The following is an 18,726-nucleotide window of genomic DNA, read 5'->3' on the forward strand; positions in this document are numbered from 1 at the left end:
GCAGTGCCCTCTCTGAGGAGCCTTCAAGAGGCTAGGCCACAGGGAACTACTCTGAAGGGCCAGAGGCCTAAACATGTCATTTCTACCCCTTCAGAGCTCAGACACCCGACACTGGACCTGTAGGAGATGGCGGCGTGAACAGGTGCTACTCCAAGCTGGTCCCTGGACCAGAGCATTGCCTGAGCTGGTGAGAACCTCAGAAGCTCAGACCTTTAACACTTTGAATCATCTGGGGAGCTTTTACACAATACTAGACCCTACGCTAAAGCAATTAAACCTGAACCTCTGGAGGTTGCTCCGAAATCAGCATTCCAAATTCCCCCTGGGTGGTGTGCAGCTAGGGCTGAGAACTTCCATCCAGATAAGCCAAAGGCTGAGGCTGGAGGAGGGCAAGGGGCTGAGCTTCTTCAGGCTGGAGGAGTCCTGGTCCTGCTTGCAGGGAGGGGACCAGCTCTAATGCTTCTGGGGGCTTCTTTGGTGAGCTCAGAGCAAAGGGAGGCTGCTACCTTGAGCTGGATGAGGCAGCAAGGGGAAAAGCCTTGAAACGGAGATGACAGGCTACTGTCACTAAAATGTCCAGAGTATGGGAGGGATGATGCCAGGAAAGTGTCCTGGGGTACCATCGGCAGATGCTGAGGGACAGGGCAGATGTAGGGGGGGGACAGGTGACAGATGTAGATGAGGGACAGGCCAGAGCAGGGGGCCGCAGACACCCCTTGATGGCTTTCTTCACCAAGGGGTTCAGCTGGGATGCCAAGTCCAATCAAGACCTGCTGCTCCTCCGAAACAATGGACCCACGTTCTCTCTGGAGATGAGGAAAAACCCTGGCTTGTTCCCGCAGCTCTCAGAGAAGTGAGAAACGAAGAGGCCAGTGCCAGCTAACAGGTGGTCTGAGCGCCAGCCATAAATCACCTCCCTGGCAGTCAGGTGGCCCCACCACAGGTCAGGAGCGGCAGAGGCCCGCTTGTTTCTCCTCCCTCTGAGGATGCCGCTGCCACCCACCCTCGCCCAAAGCCTGCCCAGCCCACCTGGCTCCCTGAATCTACCCCTTGTCTCCCAGCCTCCTACCCCGACCAAATATTTATGGACACTTCCATGGTCAACCAGGACCAGGAATTATTTTTCCCCTGAATACACAGGGCTTGGGCTGCCTCTGGCCGGAGCACAATACTGACCTCTGTCAGGTGCTGGCAGCCCGTGAGAGGGAGCGGGCAGGGAGGGGCTCCCTGAGCCCATCCCGGGAGGCCCTAGCGAGGCGCTCCTCACCCACCCCTACAAAGGGAGCAGGCCCCGCTCTGCACCTCACCTCTGTCCCCAACACCTGCTGTCAGAGCCCCCAAGACTCTTCCCTGAGACCAGACACCCAAGAGGCCCAGCAAGGCCTGAGCCCTTGCTTATTCTGTCCAGCCACAGAACACTCCCTCCTGGCCAGCCTGGGACAGGCGGCGGGGGCTGCCCAGCGAGTGTCTGCACTGCGTGTTGGTGACTGTGGGGAGCAGAAACCCCCAGAGACGGCGGGGCTTCCCCACGCAAGGGGGTCTGGAGCTGGGAGGTCCACGTCCCAGGTTCATTCCCTCTTCCTGCTCTGCCTCGGGGTGGTGCCTCCTCCCAACTTCTCAGCCACATTCCAGGGAGCAAGGCAGGGAAGGGCTAAGAGCAAAAGCTGCCCGTCAGCTGCCTCTGGCCCTTTTGATCAGGAAAACAGTAATTTCCCAACAAGTCCCACCTGGTAGATTTCCACTTCTGGCTCACCAGCCAACACTCAAGTCACATGGCCAGCCCCAGTTGCAAGGGAGCAAGGAAGTCAAGTGTTTCAGTTGAGGACAAAATGAGCGTTCTGATAGAGAACAGAAGGGATGTGGGGAAGGCCTCCAACACTCAGGATCGGGCGAGAAAGGCAGCAGAGCCAAGCTCTGGGTTCCAATGCAGTAACCTAACGACCATGTGACACTGGGACCACCGCCCAGCCAGAAAATGGAGTAATCATGTCTACTTCACAGGGTGGCTGAGCGTTAAGTGGAGAAATGCATGAAAAAATACCTGGAAACAAGGCCCAGCATTTAGAAAATGTTCATTAACTAGTCATTAGTATTTTTATTAACCAAAGGCCTTGACCTAGCACAGTGCTTGCACAAAATAAGTGCTTATTAAATTCCTAATTGATTTGTTAACCAACTAAGAAATGCTTCTGGCAGGAAGGCAGGAAGGGCAGGAACATCTAAAGGCCACAATTGTTACTTCTAGAAGGGGGAGAGAGTCTACATTTGGGGTTTTATATCAGAAAATACATACCCGGGTATGTAGGACAGTAGAGGTGAGAAGACATATAATACTACACTAGCACTCAATATATCAAGCCCATTAATATATAAATAACCAAGTACCTTGGCACTCTTACTTAAACCTCCCAGTGTAGGTACTATTATTATCCTCACTTATTATTTTTTAATTAATTGTCTAATTTGACTGCACTGAGTGGCATGCAGAATCTTTAGTTCCTTGACCAGGCACTGAACTTGTGCCCTCTGTGGTGGAAGCGCAGATCCTAACCACTGGACTGCCAGGGAATTCCCCGTTCCCGCATTAATGATGAGATGGCTCGGTGGTAAAGGACCCACTTGCAACGCAGGAGACCTGGGTTCGATCTCTGGGTCAGGAAGATCCCCTGGAGGAAGAAACGGCAACCCACTCCAGTATTCTTGTCTGGGACAGAGAAGCCTGGTGGGCTACAGTCCACGAGGTCACAAAAGAGTCGGACGCGACTTAGCAACTAAACAACAACAACAATTTTAATGATGAGGAGGCTGAGGTTCAGAGAAGTTAATGTACTTGTTGAAGGACACACAGCTGTACTTAGCAGTGTGGTGAGGATTTGACCTCCATGCTCTTAACCCCAGGGACTACTGCCTACAGGGGGCAAAGCCAAAGACAGGTGGGCAGGATCGGTGTGCAGCCATGCTTCTGCTACCCTGCCTCACAGGAAGATTTTGGAGTCTCCTGCTCCGATCCCACTCCAAGGGCCCTGAGAGCAGCAGAGAAGCCAGTCTTGAACACCCCCCTCACCCCTCCTCCCCTCTCAGCCCCGTCAGCATCCAGCCTCTTGGGTCCCACAAAGGAAGCTCACATCCCACAAGTGTTCAGTTGGCTGTAATCCTGGCTAAAGTTCACTCCTTGGGAAATCCAATGTGGGGGGTGGTTGTTGCTGGAATGTGTGTGGCTGGGACCCAGTGTCCCAGCCCAGACAGCAGGCTCTGCTGGGGCCAGGGGGACCCGGAATCCCCAGCCCCCAGCTGTGCCGGAGAATGGAATGTGCTGCTCTGGGTGTTGAAAAAGACTCAGCCAGGGAGGTGGGGCAGTGCTGGGAGCTGGGGGAGCTCCTGCCACAAGACTGCCTCTGTTCCCCTGGAGGCTGAGCCCACTTCACTAGGGCTGGTGGTGGGCAGGCCCCTTCCATTAGCTCAGCGTCTCAGAAACTCCTGGAGTTTGTGGGGGCAAGGCAGAACGAAGGGTAGGTAACAGCAGGACTGCTATGGTGACCCAGTTTTTCTCCGGTGCCCAGAAGCACCTCTAACACAGTTCGCACCAGGGCCCCATGGTTTACTAGCTGTGTGACCTTGGGCAGGTAACTTAACTCCACTTACTCATTGGTTAAGTTAATAACAGAACCTAGCTTTGGGGACTCTCCTGAGGTTTAAATGAGATGACACACTCAGCACACTGCCCACTATGAGTGCTCAATAAACACGGGTACTATGATCTTAAAGCCACCAGCTAGCTGCAGGAGAGATGCTGGAGCCAAGGCCCCTTGATGCCTTGAAGGTTCCATGGAGACAAAGGGATGACACTGGTGCTTCTGTTGGCTTCAGCTCTGAGGGCCAAGTGACCAATGACCACAAATCCGGAAGACCCCAGAAACCAGGGCCAGTTCAAGGCCTGCCAAGGATCACTGGAGACTGCTCCCCACCATGAGCAGCCCACAAAAAATGATGGACGGAACCCTCAACCCAAGTCAGGCTGTGGGAGCTGGCCATCCATCCAGCTCTGCCCAGCAGGCCCCAGGGCCGTCCTAGACCTGGCTCCCGTGCCCTCACTGGGTCCCCGAGAACAAACCGGAAGGCATCTGTAAAACCAAGCATCCAATTCTACAATGGAATCTGCCTTCTAGGCTATCCCACCTTCAGTGGCCTCTATGCTGTAGACCCCCGAGAGCTGGAAGGCACCATCCACTCCTCGTAAACCCCTCCATGGCTCCATTCTCCATTTCCCAGTGGTACCTGCACACTAAAGATGTCCATCACTGGCCTGCTCTGAGGTCCTCACATGCACCTCAAGGGGACAAGAAGGTACCCTTCCTTCTTCACTGACCCCAGATGATGAAAACCTTGTTTCTCACGCCCCTGAATCCTACGTCCTGAAAGCTCCTCAAGCTATAGTCTGTATTCCACCAACATTAGACATTGTTTTCATTTTCCCCAACATAAAATATTGACTCTGCTTTTTCAAACTACAGTCTGGCCTCATTCTTTCCTGAATAATAATCTATAATTATTCTCTGGTTTTAAAAAAAATCGCTGTTCTAAGCCATGCGGGGCAGAGTTGTTTTGCTATTCCTAAAGACTGCCAGGAAGAGAGAAATAAGTTAGCGTTTATTGAGCATTTACTATGTGCCAGGCACCTAACTTCCCACCTAAAGTGGACTGTCTTATTTAATCCTCACAGCAACCATGAGATAAGAGACCACTCTCCACCCACTTTACAGATGAGGAAAGCAGCACAGAAAGGCTTAGGGGCAAGCCCCTCCCTGTAGCAACTCACTCCAGCATGGCTGCAGTCAATGTAGAACAGGGTCAAGTGCGGAGCTGGCCCATCATAGCACCTGCCTCTACCACCACTGGGATGCTGCCCGGCTAGTGCACACCACGCCGGCTCTGAGGAAAGCCCCTCTGGCTTCATCCTCCAATGTGGTGGGGAACCGCACCTTCACGTGGATGTAGTGTGGCTCCCGCGGTGAGGGGCTGGACTGGATTAACTCGGAGCATCCCTCCAAGTGACCAACCGGGACACACGCCCTCCACGAGAAGAACCTCCTTCCTGGGCCTGCGCTACCACTCTGTGCTCTTTTGCTCAAAGACCCTATTTTCCACTCCTCCAGCATTTCCTCTGGACTACCAAGCTGCTGAAGCCACTTTGGTACTAAGTACTGTGAACATGCTCTTCTGTAAAAGCTGCCAGAGCAAGGTTCCAGCTGCTTCCCTGCCTCCTGGGGCTCCTCGGGAGCTGCCGGGGCTCTCCCATACAAGGGGGAGGTCCCAGACCAAGGCCTCAGTGCAAGGACTCCCCAGTCATCGCAGTCCAAGGTGCACGTGCATGGGGTCATGAGGATGTGGCTGCAACCTGACCTCGACCCCAAGGCAGAGTCCCTCTGCCTCCCCTATACTGCCTCAGGCCTACAGTCTGGAAGACACCACTCTGCAAGATTCCACGCCAAACGTTTTGCAGCCACTACTTAAACTACCCTGGGCCTCAATTTCTTCCCCTGTAAAATGGGAAGAAAAACAGAACCTACCTCATAGGGCCGTCTTGAGGATTAAATGAAATAATGTGTATGAAGCGCCTCTCGTGGTGCCTGGTGCCCAGCAAACAAACACTCCCCCCCCACCCCCTACCCCCAGAGCACTGCTCCCACTTCCCATCTCACAGCCAATCCTCTTTCTGGCTGGTTCTCAGACTCCCCTGGAGCTGATCCTTTCCTGCTTTCTCAGAGGGATTAGCTAAAATCTTTCCATTCTAAAGCCTGTGTGGCTTAGCATTTACCGAGTTCTGGTCCTAACCCCAAGCCCTGGCCCTCACAATGTGGTCACAAGACGGCGCCTCAAGTCAATCCGACAGGCATCTTGCTGAGCGCCTCCTGCGCAAGGCACAGCTTGCCTCCAACCCCAGCTCACACACGACCTCAGCCTCTGTGGCCCCTCCACCCCGTCCTGAAGACACAGCCCAGGCCTGCAAACCCGGCCAGCACTGGGGGGCACCGGGCTCTCCAGCCTCAGGGAGAGGGGGCAGGCAAGGATCAGAACGAAAACATAGGAAGCTTGAGGCCTTTTTATTGACAATTCTCCATATACAAAGACATCCTTGTAGTTCCTCTCCAGTGTAAATAAAGCATGACCACTTAACTCATATCTCAACAGGACCAAGGAGCTTGAGGAAGGAGGTCTACCAAGGCCTGCCTGGCTCCCCAGGGACTTGCCCCCCGGGCCTGGGGCAGGCCCCTGGCTCCTAGACTGGCTGGCCGGGAAAGAAAGCTGCCCTAGGATGAGCCCTGACTCCCCGCCTGCCTCCTCATCTCCCAGCTGAGAGTAGAGAAACATCTCCACCTCCCAGGCTCTGAGTCCCAGGCAGTCCATGAGCCCAGGGGAGCACTTTAGGGCAGGAGAGGGCCCCCATCCTCCTGGTCCCGTTCCCTGTGCCCCATGTTCCCGGGAATCATGCAATAAATAAATAAATACTTCAAAAAGGCAGGGAAGCTCCTGGGGAAGGAAGGGGTACTGAGCCTGCTCATGGCTTAGGGAGAGACACTGAGCCCTTAAGAGTCCAGGGTGAACACAAAACTGTTGCAGATGGGAGGGGCACCCCAGGTGGCCTTATCCCGTAACTGGGGCTGTCCTGCTGGAGATCAGCCCTGGAATCTGAGACCAGCCTAGCGAGACCCCACACTTCCCAGGCCCCCAGAGGTCAAGGGCTTCAGGACCTCTGCTGAGCTCACCTGGCCTCACACTCATTCCATGGGACGAGGGGCCAGTGAGGGAAGCTGTAGCTCTAGGCCAGAGGAGGGTGGCCAAGGCTCTGAACATGGGGAGCAGGAGTGACTGAGTGCCTAGCATCTACCCGGCAGAGCTGAAAACACTAGGATAACATGTGGGTTGAGAGTCCGTAAGTCAAGTTCTCTGCGAGGTGGGGCTGAGGCCCTCTGAGCTGCTGTGGCTCCCCATGTTTTGCTCTGCTTAATACTGAAGGATTCTGCCAGGCTCTCCTCTGAGAGAATCTGGGAACTTCGACCCTGTTTGTAGAAGTACTTTTGGTCTTGATAGCCCTCGCCATGCCCTCTGGCGGGGAAATGATGAGCTCCTGATGCCTGCAGGAACACTCAAACAGTAGAAATGGGACACGGTACAAGCCCTTCTGCAGGTTCTGGGAGGGCAAGGGCCTGGCCCAGTACCCAGCGGGGGAGGAATCGCTTTTCCCAATCTCTGACCTCCGGCCTCAGAGAACTCCCAGGCATGCAGGGATGCCCAGAAAACCAGTCCAGGCCAGGCCTGGCTCACTGCTGCCCTCTAACTTCTATTTCCCACCCAGCCCTGAGTTCCCGAACACCCAGAACAGAGCAGGGCAAACATGCCAGTCCTGGTGGGGGAGCAACCACCACTGGCCATCTGCAGGAGCGGAGGACTGCTCCAGAACCCGGGTGCAGACAGCGGGGGCAGGGAGGGGAAGCCTACCTAGCATTCAGACCACATCTGCCCAAGGCTAAGGGTGGGGAGAGCGGGGTCTACTGCCGGCCCCGGGGACAGGCGGCCTCTTGGACCCTGGCCCCTCTTCTCACTTGCTCAAGGTCTGGTTACACGAGGCACACACAAACACAGTCTCTCTCTGGGCTTCGGGGGCTGAAAAGGAGGAAGAACTTGGTGAGATGCTTCCTCATGCCCTCTGGCTCATGGCCCCTCCTACTGGAACCACCTCCCCACCCCACCCCGCCCCCACCCCACACCCCACCCCACACAGACCACCCTCCCCCAGCCTACAAGCTCACTGTCCCAGCTCACGCGCTTGCCCTCAAAGACTTCTCTTTCCACGGGACCTGGGGGTTCTGGGAGTGACCATGCCAATAGCAAGCCTCTCCCAGATGTTCTATGCGTTAGACATTATTTTGGCACCAAAAGAATAACTTTTAAAATGCTTTTTAAAATAAAGTACCAGGAGAAAATTTTCCAAAATGTTTTAACAGTGGTTATTATCTCTGGGTGGTAAGATTACAAGATTATTTTTCTCTTCCTTCTTCTTCTGTATAGTAATTTCCAAATCTTCTAGAATAAGCATATGTTACTAGCATGACCAGAAGAATGAAAAAATAAAGACACTCAATTTAACATTGTAACATATTACAAAGCAGTCTGTAATACATGCTCTCTTTTTTTTTTTAAGCACATGCATATAAATTTATCCCATGTGTGATGGCATTAATGACCCAGACAGGTCCACACCTAACAATTCTTTCTGAGAGAGATTAGGAATGTCTTCCTTTCTTTGGCTTTTTGTTTTGTTTACAATGAGTATGTATGGCTTTTATAGAAGGAAAAGAAATTATGCTTCTTATTTTATTAAAAACATTACCAAGGCAATGAAAAAGACACTGAGACTGAGGACGGTGGTCTCCCTGGGGAAGGCAGGAGTGGAGCTGGGGAGCCAGGTGAGGCTGCTCACGCTCTATCTTCTAACTGCGGTGAAGTGGTCACTGGTATTCACTATTGTACTTCATAATTCAGACACATTATATACATATATGCTCTTGTCCATGCAGCAAATATTTCCATTTTTCCTTCCTTAATGGGAGATGGAGGAGACCCCGAGTTCCCTGGACCTCTCACTGACCCTGGCTCCTTCCCACATGCAGCACCCCTCTCAGAAGAGGGAGGCAGACCCCGACCCCCAGCCTGCACCACTCACCTGTGGCCCCCATAGAGGACCTGGGCACCCTGAAGGAGCAGCACCGAGAGCAGAAGCTGTTTCCACAGTTACTGCAGTTCCGCTGCGGGTGAGAGCCAAGGTCAGTCTCCGATCCCCACCCCCGGGCACTGGGGACAACTGTACGAGTGGGGCAGTGCCTGAGCAGGGCAGGACTGAGACCAGAAGGGACACCCCACAGGAAGGCTGGTGAAGGCGTGGACACAAGGGAGGGGAGACCTGCTCCTTCGAGGAACCGCCCGACCAGACCCCAGGCCTAACGTGGCCCAAGGAGTCAGACTGCATCTGTGACGTGGCACTACACCCCTACATCTCGTCCCAAGTCCCCAGCAAACGTACCCTCGAGGAGACTTACCCTCTTCTTCAGCACTGAGAAGGTGGCCGAGCAGCCTGTACAGCTCCCTGAGAAACAGAGGTAGCAGCTCAGCTCTGACCCAGCCCAGACGACTCAACTCTCACCTGCTCCTGAGCCCGGCCCAGCTCCTTGGCTGGCAGCAGAGAGCAAAGTCCACAGCCAGAAGGAGGGGTTCAAACCACGAAGGAAAAACCAATGTCCCAGACTACACACAGCTGCCACCCCTGCTCCCACCCGGGGTTTAGAGACCTCCACCCCCACCTGCAGGTCCAGCCCAAATAGAAGAGCATCGAGCAGAACCTCCCCCTGAAATGACACCAAGCTGGGAGGGACCTAACAATAGGCATCGCTCCGATGATCTCAGAGGAAACCTGCCTGACACGACCCCTTCCAAAGTATCTTCTTACAAACACTCTGCCCACAGCTAGAGGGAGAAACACCTCCTAAACACCAAGACTCCTGCTTCCATCATCTGAAGATTCCAGGACAGAAGTTCAGAACCAAGTGCCAACCAAGAAGACTTCCAGGGCAAGAGGTGAAGTTCAGAACCAGGTGCCAACCAAGAAGACTCACAGGGCAAGAGGTGCAGGCACGTGTGTGGTGGAAGGGCCGGGGTGGATACCGCCGGGGGAAGAGATCCTGCCTAAGCTACTAGATACAACAGGACCACAAGGTTTCAGACCAGGTTTTAAGCAGAAGAAACAACAGCAGCTTAGAAAACAGCTGGGAGAAGGCAACAGGGGGTGCAAGAAGAGATGAAGATGGGGAAGAGAGGACTGATCATTCTTTTTTCTTTTCCCCTTTCTTGGCCACATCACATGGCATGCAGGATCCTAGATCCCTGTTCAGGAATTGAACCCGTGTCCCTGCAGTGGAAGTGTGGAGCCCTAACCACTGGACCATCAGGGAATTCCCCTGATCATTCTTTCAGACACCACATCAAGGCAAAGGGACTTACCAGAAGCTGTGCTTGCTACCCGCCCATGCTTGCAGGAAAATTAAAGAAGGGAAAGGTAGGCTGTGACAATGACACAGTCTGATGAAGGGAGTACATGCACCTGAAAGAAAAAACCCAAAAGGATGGAGGAGAGGAAAGGCCACGCTGGGCCCTTATGACTTCCAACAAACTGAAGCAGAAGCTGATGGGAACAAGGAAGTACCAAGGGCTGCCGCCAGAAATACTGACCACAATTCAGCGCAGAAATCTCCATGCAGATGGGGGTCACTGAGCCAGGGGAGAAAAGGCCGGGGTCCACAAGAGGCAGGAGGGTGCTCACAACAGGGGACCAGAGAGCCCAGCCAAAGGCGGTGGGAGGAAAGGGAGCTGGGCTGGGTCCTGGAAAAACCCGGGAGGGGACAAGACTACTGAAGGACATTTCTACAACTTGGGGCCTGAAGGCCTCCGATGATCCCATCAGAGCAATTACTAGGTTCAGGGCACACGGCCAGGCCTCCAGGACCACCTGTCTGGCCAGGTACAGAGCACCAGGCCTCATCTTCACACAAAGGCCCAAAGAGATGTGGTCCCTCCCTCTGTCCAGAGTCCCCCATAGCTCTCACTAAAGGGGGACACACTGCCTGCACTGGAGGACAGGGGACCCAGCTAGAGCAGGGAGGAACCTGACACCAGTGGGTGTAAGGTAGACGCTGTTGCTGTCAGTCAGCTCACGACCCGGCGGGTGGTGCCACCCCAGGAAACAGGCTGCTCTGGGACTCTGCCCCCAACACTAAAAATCAGGGCAAGGCAGCCCACCTCTGCCTCTCCTCAGCAAGCAGCATGGGCCGGGGGGAAAGAGCCGGGTCAGAGACTGACACTCTGGCCCCTCTCAACTGTAAGGATTACCAGGGCCAAGCATCCCAAGGCATTCACGTGGGCTAACAAAGCAGCCACGCCCCACGCAGGGCTGGGGCCAGGGCCGGTTCTGCATGCTGACACTGGCTCAGGCAGGCATGTAGAGGAGAGCACCCCTATTCCTTGCCAAGACCTACCAACTCTTCCTGCCTATTTTCAGCAGAGGTCCTGATTCATCATGTGAGGATGCCCCCGGGGGCAGGGAGAGCAGAGAGGAGCCTGACACCACTGCCAGGGTGACGGTCACAGGGCCTCCAGGACAGAGGGGGGTCTTCCCAGTAGGACTCCCCCACTTGGAGGCCATGGAGAGGCTCATGAGCAGCCTTCCCTCACTCCTCCTGTGGACCCCCTCCATTCACGGGCAGCCGAAACAGAACAGCCCCCAGAGCAGCTCACTCACCCAGCCCTTCAGGACGCAGACCCCAGAACAGAGCTGCTATGCCTGCCCTCACAGCCAAGAGCCCAACAATATCTCAAGGGAGGGACAGCACGCAGTCCTGAGAGCGGAGGGCTAAGCGGGGCTTAGGAGAACAGTTGTCTTCTGTCTTCTCCATCCTCGTGGGAACCTGACAAGCCTTCACCCATCTCGGTAGGGATTATCTGAACCAAAAGCCAAATACAGAAATGGGGTAGGCATAACACTGGGGCACTTCAGACACCAGGGCAAAGGGAAGATGGTGAGCTAGAAAGAATGAAGGAGTGAGATCAGATAAGGTGGATCTGAGTTACAACTCAACCGTGTACTGGCTGAAGACTCTGGCCAAATCACTCTTTCCAACCTCAGGTTCCTCACCTATAAAATGGGAACATCTAAGGGGCTTTATTTAAAACTCATAGATAGAAAAGTATCGTTTGCCAGAACAAGAGTATTAAGTCTGGGGTAATGACATCTAGGACTTCTGGAACCTGGCTGCTTCTAAGGACTAAGTGAGATGGCGTATGTGAAACTGCACTGGACACAGAGCACTCGGCAGCAGTCAGCAACCATCACAGATAAAAGGAAGAAATCCTGAATGCCTGGGGGCATTCGCAGAGCAGAAAGAAACAGGGTGTCCCAGGATGTCTAACACTCAGGAAACAACTGCCCTGGTCGCTGCAGGAGCAGGAAGGCAGGCCCTGGAGCGCCCAGGTCAAATACCTCACGATAAACCCCCGGGGCTTCCTCGGAACTCTCTGCCACCAGATCTCATAGCACAGCCAGCCCATCCTCCTCTCTAGCTGCTGACAACAGGCAGAAGCAAGGCTCTGCTTCAGGACCAGGGAGACCCCTGAGTCTCCGGTTCTCCAGGCTCCAGCTATAACTTCATCTGGCTTGGCTCCCGCACTCCTGATCAGAGCCAGGCCTCCAAGCTTGTTAGTCAGCTCAGTCGTGTCTGACTCTTTGCAACTTCATGGACCAGAGCCCTCCAGGCTCCTCTGTCCACAGGATTTCCCAGGCAAGAATCTTGGAGTGGATTGCCACTTCCTTCTCCAGGGAATTCTCCTGACCCAGGGATCAAACCTGGGTCTCCTGCATTGCAGGCAGATTCTTTACCATCTGAGCCACCAGAGAAGTCCCTCCAAGTTGTGAGGACAGTCAAGTCCACCTTTCTCCAAGGTCACCTTCTTGGACCCACCCCACAGTCAGTATAATGAGGACTGGCCAATCTATGGACTTGGCTGAGGAGAACGGAAGCTGGGGCTCTATCATCCCCAGAAGACAGTGTTTCCTTCCATTTGCTTCCAACTGGACTGGAAAGATCCAGACAAGTGCCTAGGCACCTGAGGGAAAGACCAGGGCCTCCCGTGAAAATAGCGCCCCTTATGAAGCACTTACTATGAACCAGCCAGCAATGTGCCAGCACTTAATATGCATTATCTCTTTTGAGACCTACAGCAACCCTGTGATATAAGAACTTGTACCATTCCCTTTTATCGTTGTTTAGTCACTCAGTCGTGTCCGACTCTTTGCAACCCCATGGACTACAGCATGCCAGACTTCCCCGTCCTTCAACATTCCCAGAGTTTGCTAACATTCATGTCCATTGAGTCGGTGATGCCATCCAACCATCTCATTCTCTGTCGCCCCCTTCTTATGCCTTCAACCTTTTCCAGCATCAGGGTCTTTTCTAATAAGTTGGCTCTTTGCATCAGGTAGCCAAAGTATTGGAGCTTCAGCATCAGTCCCCTTTTACAGAAGGAAAACTGAAGCAAAGGGAAGTTAAATAATTTGCTTAAGGTCACCATGCAGCACTGGGGTTTACCTAGACACTCAGACTCCTTACTCAGCCAGTTGTTCCCCAGCCTGCCATGGCTCTACCTACCTCAGGACCACACTGCCCCACGGTCCCAGAGGAGCGCTTCCAGAACTGAACTCATCTTCCCACAAGAAGTAATGAGGACAGAGACACGAGAAGGAACCCACACTCCCTCCCTTGCAGCCCTGCTGTGCCTGTGCTGCCTCCCTAGGGTGCCATGGACACAGCTCTACTCCTCAGAACGCAGCACCTCCGCCCCGTGACCAAGACACCTCCAACCCGCCCTCCCCCGGCCATACCAAAGTTGTTGGTCGGGTACCGCTTGCGGAGCCGCTCAGTAAGCCGCGACACCTTGCTGCGCAGCACCTCGTTCTTGCTCAGGAAGCCGTTGTCTTGCAGGACCAGCTCGTCCTCTGCCGGGCACGGGGCCCCCTCATCATCCTCCTGCAGGAACAGCTCCTTCCAGTCCTGTCCCCTCATGACAGGGCTCTGGCACCTGCATGCATGGCGAACCCCGCAAGGCGTGGCAACCTCGGCTCAGCCACCCTTCCCCAACCCCCTCAGCCCTTGCCCACCTCACCAAGGCTCCTACTTACCAGCACCACCAAGTGGGTCTCCTGCCTCCCAAGGTGCGGGGGAGAAGAAAAGAAAACAGAGAGAAGATAGCAAGAAGGAAGCTGCCAGGAGGGGTTCCCCAAGCGAAAGGAAGCACAGGAATGCTACTATACTGACTCTGAGCACGTATTGAAGGGCGATTTAACAGAGACTCCGTTAAGGATCCCAACATCAATCAGTTGGGGAGAAGTTGTGTACTCAAGAGTCAAGACTTCAGAGTCCACAGTCGTACATTCAGGTTTTGGAGAAATCTCAGCAGTAGAAAACGGGAACGCCCACGCAGATGAGGCTATAGTAACACTAGAGCCAGCTGAGTGAAAACCATAGGCCTGGAGGAAACTCCCAAGATCTCCATTTCCTGTATCCCCCACTTTACAAGAGTCATAAAAAGAAGTGAATTCCTACTATTTAAAAAAAAGCCATAGAGCAAACATGACAATAAATGGCAAATGCCACCAGGACTCAGTGACCGGGGATGACAGGAACCAGTGGGGATTATGTGACTTCTCTGAAGGAGACAGTCTCTCCTCAGCTACACTGACCGCTGCAGACTCAGGGCTCCCGGAGCTGCTGAGTTTTTAGAAAAACTGAAAAATCCAGAGTTTTTACTATAGTCTCTCCAATTTTTAAATATCGACTAAAAAATTAAAGCTTTGTGTGCCAAATAAAACACTTCTGCAAACTACCAGTGTGAACCATTGTCCTAAAACCAGGCAGACTGTTGAACTTTCTCCAACCCAGCACTTGGCCATGCAACTGCTTTCTCCAACCTCCCATTCTCACCCCTCAAAGAGACATCTGACAGACCTCATCCTTCAGAAGAGCAGGCAGAGACCGGGGCAATGCCCTCCTCCAACTCTGCCTGCCTCACATCAAAGGCGCCAGGCTCACAGTCTCCAGCCAAGGCAGTAAACGACCCACCTCCCCCAGCAGGGCGTTTCCCAGAGGCCTCCAGAGCCACCCCCACCATGGGCACCCAGGACAGACGCCAAGGTCAGCAAGAGGACAGGCAGAGGTTTGGTGGCATCCTTTCAACCAGTGAGTCTGAGCGCAGGGCACATTTTACCTTCTCACTTGGATATAAGAGAACTCTAAAAACCCAGACTTGGAATGTGAGAGGCCACACGGCTCCAGGACCACCCAACTTCTGACCTGGTCAGCTGAAGGTGCCGGGGAAGGCCACCCACCTCAATCGCATCTTTAAACTCCTCGTCAGGCTCGGCCTCCTCTGCCTCCTCCACACTGCCTGGCGTGAGGTCCTGGGAAGAGAGATCCTTCAACAGTCAGACCAATGATAGCCCTGCCCCCAAGGGAGAGGCCACCTCCCCAGAGCCAGCATCCAGGTTTCTCAAAACAGTGGTTCATGCCTCAGAGGAAATGGCACAACTCCCAGAAAGAAGGAAGTCAGGGGAAAGGGAGTGGTCTCCAACCGAGCAGGAGAGAGAGAGGGACTAAGGCCACGAAAGGACCGACAGTGGCTGGAGAACATGGTAGTTGAGAGCAGGAGCTCTGGAACCACGGGGCGGGGTCTGAGTCCCGACCCCACCGACTGCAGACAACCACTCTGCCTCAGTCTTCTCTTCTACAAGGAGAATAATCTCATTTTCAGAAATATCCTACACCTCATGGGTCTATAAAGTACTTGAACAGCAGAGTAAACACTCAATAAAGCACAGCATAGCTCTTGTCACCACAGTCACAGTCATTACATTAAGCACTTCAGAGGAGGTGGGCCTGGGAAGGAGGAGGCCAGCCCAGGAGCTATACAGTATGAACAGGCTGGTAACAGGGAGGCCAGGCAGCCTGCCCACAGCAGACTCATCCCGTGCGGTTAGGGGCGCTCACCTCTGTGGGCGTGGGTGCGGGAGTGCAGTCCACCAGAGAGCCCTTCCCCCCAGCATCTGACGGTGGTGGGCTCTCGAAGGCACTCTCTTCCTGCTTGGGGTTCATCCGCCGCTGCAGAGATGCCCTATACTCAGACACCACTGCCCAGGGTAAGGAGAATGGGGCGGGAGGTAGAAACAGGATGGAATGAGTGGTGTTCTGGGGGTACCCACCACCGCACCCGGCTGCCTCCTCCAGCACCCACTCTCTGCTGCAGCAAACAGTCACCCTCCTAAGTCTGAACAAGTTACCTAACCTAAGCCTCATAAACAAGACAGGTATACCAACACCTACCCCAGGAGATTGTTAAAGAGAGATTAAATGCAGTAAGTGCCCAATAAATCATGGCTTCTATAATTAATTTCCAACCTCAGGGAAGAAAACAAGCATAGCAATCACCCAAACATATGTACAGGCCCAGGCATCTGTGACTCAAGGCCTCTCCAGACTGCCTTACTGCTTCAGAAACCAGACGGCAGTCAGGTACTCTGGGATCACACAGAGACGAGGCAGTGACTCCTGGGGGACTGCTCCCTGGAGGTGGGTGGCAACACAGGGAAAACATCCCTCCCTTGTCCCCCAGAAGCCACCATATCAAGTGGGCAGCGATTCATCTGTCTGGGGAAGGGAAAGGGACCCCTATTAGCAGCCTCCCCTGGATCCCACCTCCCTCTCCAAGGGAGGACCCTGGTATGGTGCTGCCTCCTGGTGGCAGGCACAGCAAACACATGATCAGCCCGGACCCCATCTCTGCCCGGTTCTCCTGGATTCTCCTGGGCTTACCTCGGAAGAACTCCACATTCCCCAGAAAGAGTGTGCTGTTTAAAAGGGCAAGGACCCAGCACAGAGGCAGCAGATACAGCATGCAAACCGTGCCCAAAAGAGCCCCATAGAACCTGGATCAACAGAGAGGAACCACAGGATCAGAAATTCATAAGAAAATTCATAAGGAAATTGGTTTAGGGCATACCCACAGGGGAGTCTGGGCAAGAAGTAGCTCTGGGAACAGTTAATATGCTGACAAGATGTGCTAATCAAACAAGGGGAACATAAAGTGAGGAGAAAGGATTTACAACCACCAACAGGTCACAACTGACATGTAGAGGCCACAGTGGTGGCTGAGGATAGGGCCACCTAAGCGGGTTTAACACACATCACTCTTCAGGATCTAGACTCTGAAGTCTGGAATAAGACAGATTTGGATCTGAATCTGGCTCTGCCACTTGTTGTGTGGTCTTGTGCAAATCCCTTGGTTCTCTTCCTTCTCGTGTTAAATGAGGACTAAAATAGAGCCTTCCTCTTAGAGCTGCTACCAAGAGTGAGCCGGGACGGTAGAAAGCACTGAGCGCAGTGTCTGGCACCAGGCACAGGCCAGCAAGCACTAGCTGTCCTGAGTATTCACACACCAAGAGCCTCAAAAACATTCATTCCACTTGATCCAATAGTTCCATCCTAGAATTTATTTGAAGATAAAAAGTTTCAAAAGACTAAAGTTAAACCCATAAAATGTGCATTACAGGGTTAGTAATTAAAAGTAGAAACTGACTAAATACACAACAGGATGTATAATATATAATTTCATAAATTACAGTATAATCACTATCTATATTGGTGTGGTATTACAAGTAATTCCAAAAGCTATGTAGCAACATGGAAAACCAATTATATACTACAATAAGTGCGAAAAAAAAAATAGGAGTCTCACATACACTCTGAGCTATAGACAGCACGTGCCTATGACAAACGTTAGCAGGCAATCCAAACATGAGATCGGCTGCTATACCAGGGTGGGAGATTACATGGTGAGTTATTTTTCTATTATTAAAATATTTTGAGCATACTGTACAAAGAAGGTGTTAAACCAAAGCAGGGCATTAAAGCCCACAAGCCTACGTGCTGGTCTGCACACAAGAGCCTAGAGGGCTTTTTTCCCCTGAGCTAGGATGACAGGGGGCCTCTTAAGGCAGCTGTCTTTGCCTGGGGTCCTCAGGGCAGGGGCGGTGGGAGCAGAGGGGCACTCACTGTGAGGACACGGTGGGGTTCTCCCAGTGCAGCACACGGTAGGCAGCTTCGCAAGTGCAGCACAGGCGGCTCAAGAGGGCCTCCAGCTGGATCAAGCTGCAGACACAACACAGGGAGCTTGTGCAAGCTGTGTACCCTGCCTCACCTGCTTGTGCAGCCTAACAGAGCTCCAGGTCAGCAGAGCCCAGGACTTTGCAGGCACAGCTACCTAGGTTCGGCCAGTCCCTTCAAACCCCTTGGAGGGGTCAGGGAGTTCGGGGAAACTTCATACATCTCAGGCCCCTTCTTGGAATACTTGCTGAGGTTCCTGCTTTGGTCTCTTCTTAGCTGTTGATGTTGGGCCGGTTACTTAACTTTTTCAAGGATGCAGTTTTCCTCTATACTATCAGGAGCAGAGTACCTGAGGAGCAGGGTACCACCTCCCAGGTGCACTGGAGCTGTGAAGATGGATGGCAGGATGTACAGCAATGTGTCTCCACCTAGGGTTTCAGGTAGACTGACCTGGAGTTTTTTAAAATGGGTCCCCCCACCCCCATCAAAAGCAAAGAGAGCATGCTTGTGCTATGAGCACCCAGATCTTGGTTTCTGAAGGGCTTCTTGGAGAAATGGCTGATTCTAGAGCAAGGCAGGGAATGTGGAAGATGAATTTGAACATTCTACTGTATCATAGGGCTTCCCTCATAGCTCAGTTGGTAAAGAATCTGCCTGTAACGTAGGAAACCCAGGTTCGATCCCTAGGTTGGGAAGATCTCCTATAGAAGGAAATGGCAACCCACTCCAGTATTCTTACCTGGAGTATCCCAGGGACAGAGGAGCCTGGCAGGCTACAGTTCATGGCGTCACAAGAGTCGGACATGACTTAGCAACTAAACCACCACCACCACCGTATCATAAAATGAAAAAAGTGAAAGTTGCTCAGTCATGTCCAACCCTTTTTGTCCCCATGGACTATACAGTCCATGGAATTCTCCTGGCTAGAATACTGGAGTGGGTAGCCTTTCCCTTCTCCAGGGGATCTTCC

At 53.2% G+C, this 18,726-nt stretch overlaps 1 protein-coding gene across 18 annotated transcripts in view; it reads right to left on the reverse strand.

Annotated features, from left to right (window-relative positions):
- The window catches only part of ZFYVE27 (zinc finger FYVE-type containing 27), a 102,458-nt gene that overhangs the window by 73,641 nt on the left and 10,091 nt on the right, over positions 1-18,726 (reverse strand). For 3 of the 18 annotated variants that reach the window (XM_081549595.1, XM_081549615.1, XM_081549686.1), the window contains 8 exons: positions 17,706-17,801; positions 16,467-16,579; positions 15,645-15,784; positions 14,987-15,058; positions 13,484-13,628; positions 9,096-9,142; positions 8,723-8,804; positions 6,083-7,662 (listed from right to left, as the gene is read on the reverse strand). In XM_081549595.1, the coding sequence (XP_081405721.1) occupies positions 7,598-7,662; positions 8,723-8,804; positions 9,096-9,142; positions 13,484-13,628; positions 14,987-15,058; positions 15,645-15,784; positions 16,467-16,579; positions 17,706-17,801 (760 nt within the window). In that variant the 3' untranslated portion in view covers positions 6,083-7,597. Of the gene's footprint in view, positions 1-6,082; positions 7,663-7,982; positions 8,599-8,722; positions 8,805-9,095; positions 9,143-10,053; positions 13,644-13,780; positions 13,802-14,986; positions 15,059-15,644; positions 15,785-16,466; positions 16,580-17,705; positions 17,802-18,726 lie in introns of those variants that run through there. The other 15 variants (XM_081549650.1, XM_081549605.1, XM_081549624.1 and 12 more) reach the window with 13 other exon arrangements.

This window comes from Giraffa tippelskirchi, chromosome 2, assembly GCF_054371585.1.
Source record: "Giraffa tippelskirchi isolate mGirTip1 chromosome 2, T2T-mGirTip1v1.2.pri, whole genome shotgun sequence".
NCBI lineage: Eukaryota > Metazoa > Chordata > Mammalia > Artiodactyla > Giraffidae > Giraffa > Giraffa tippelskirchi.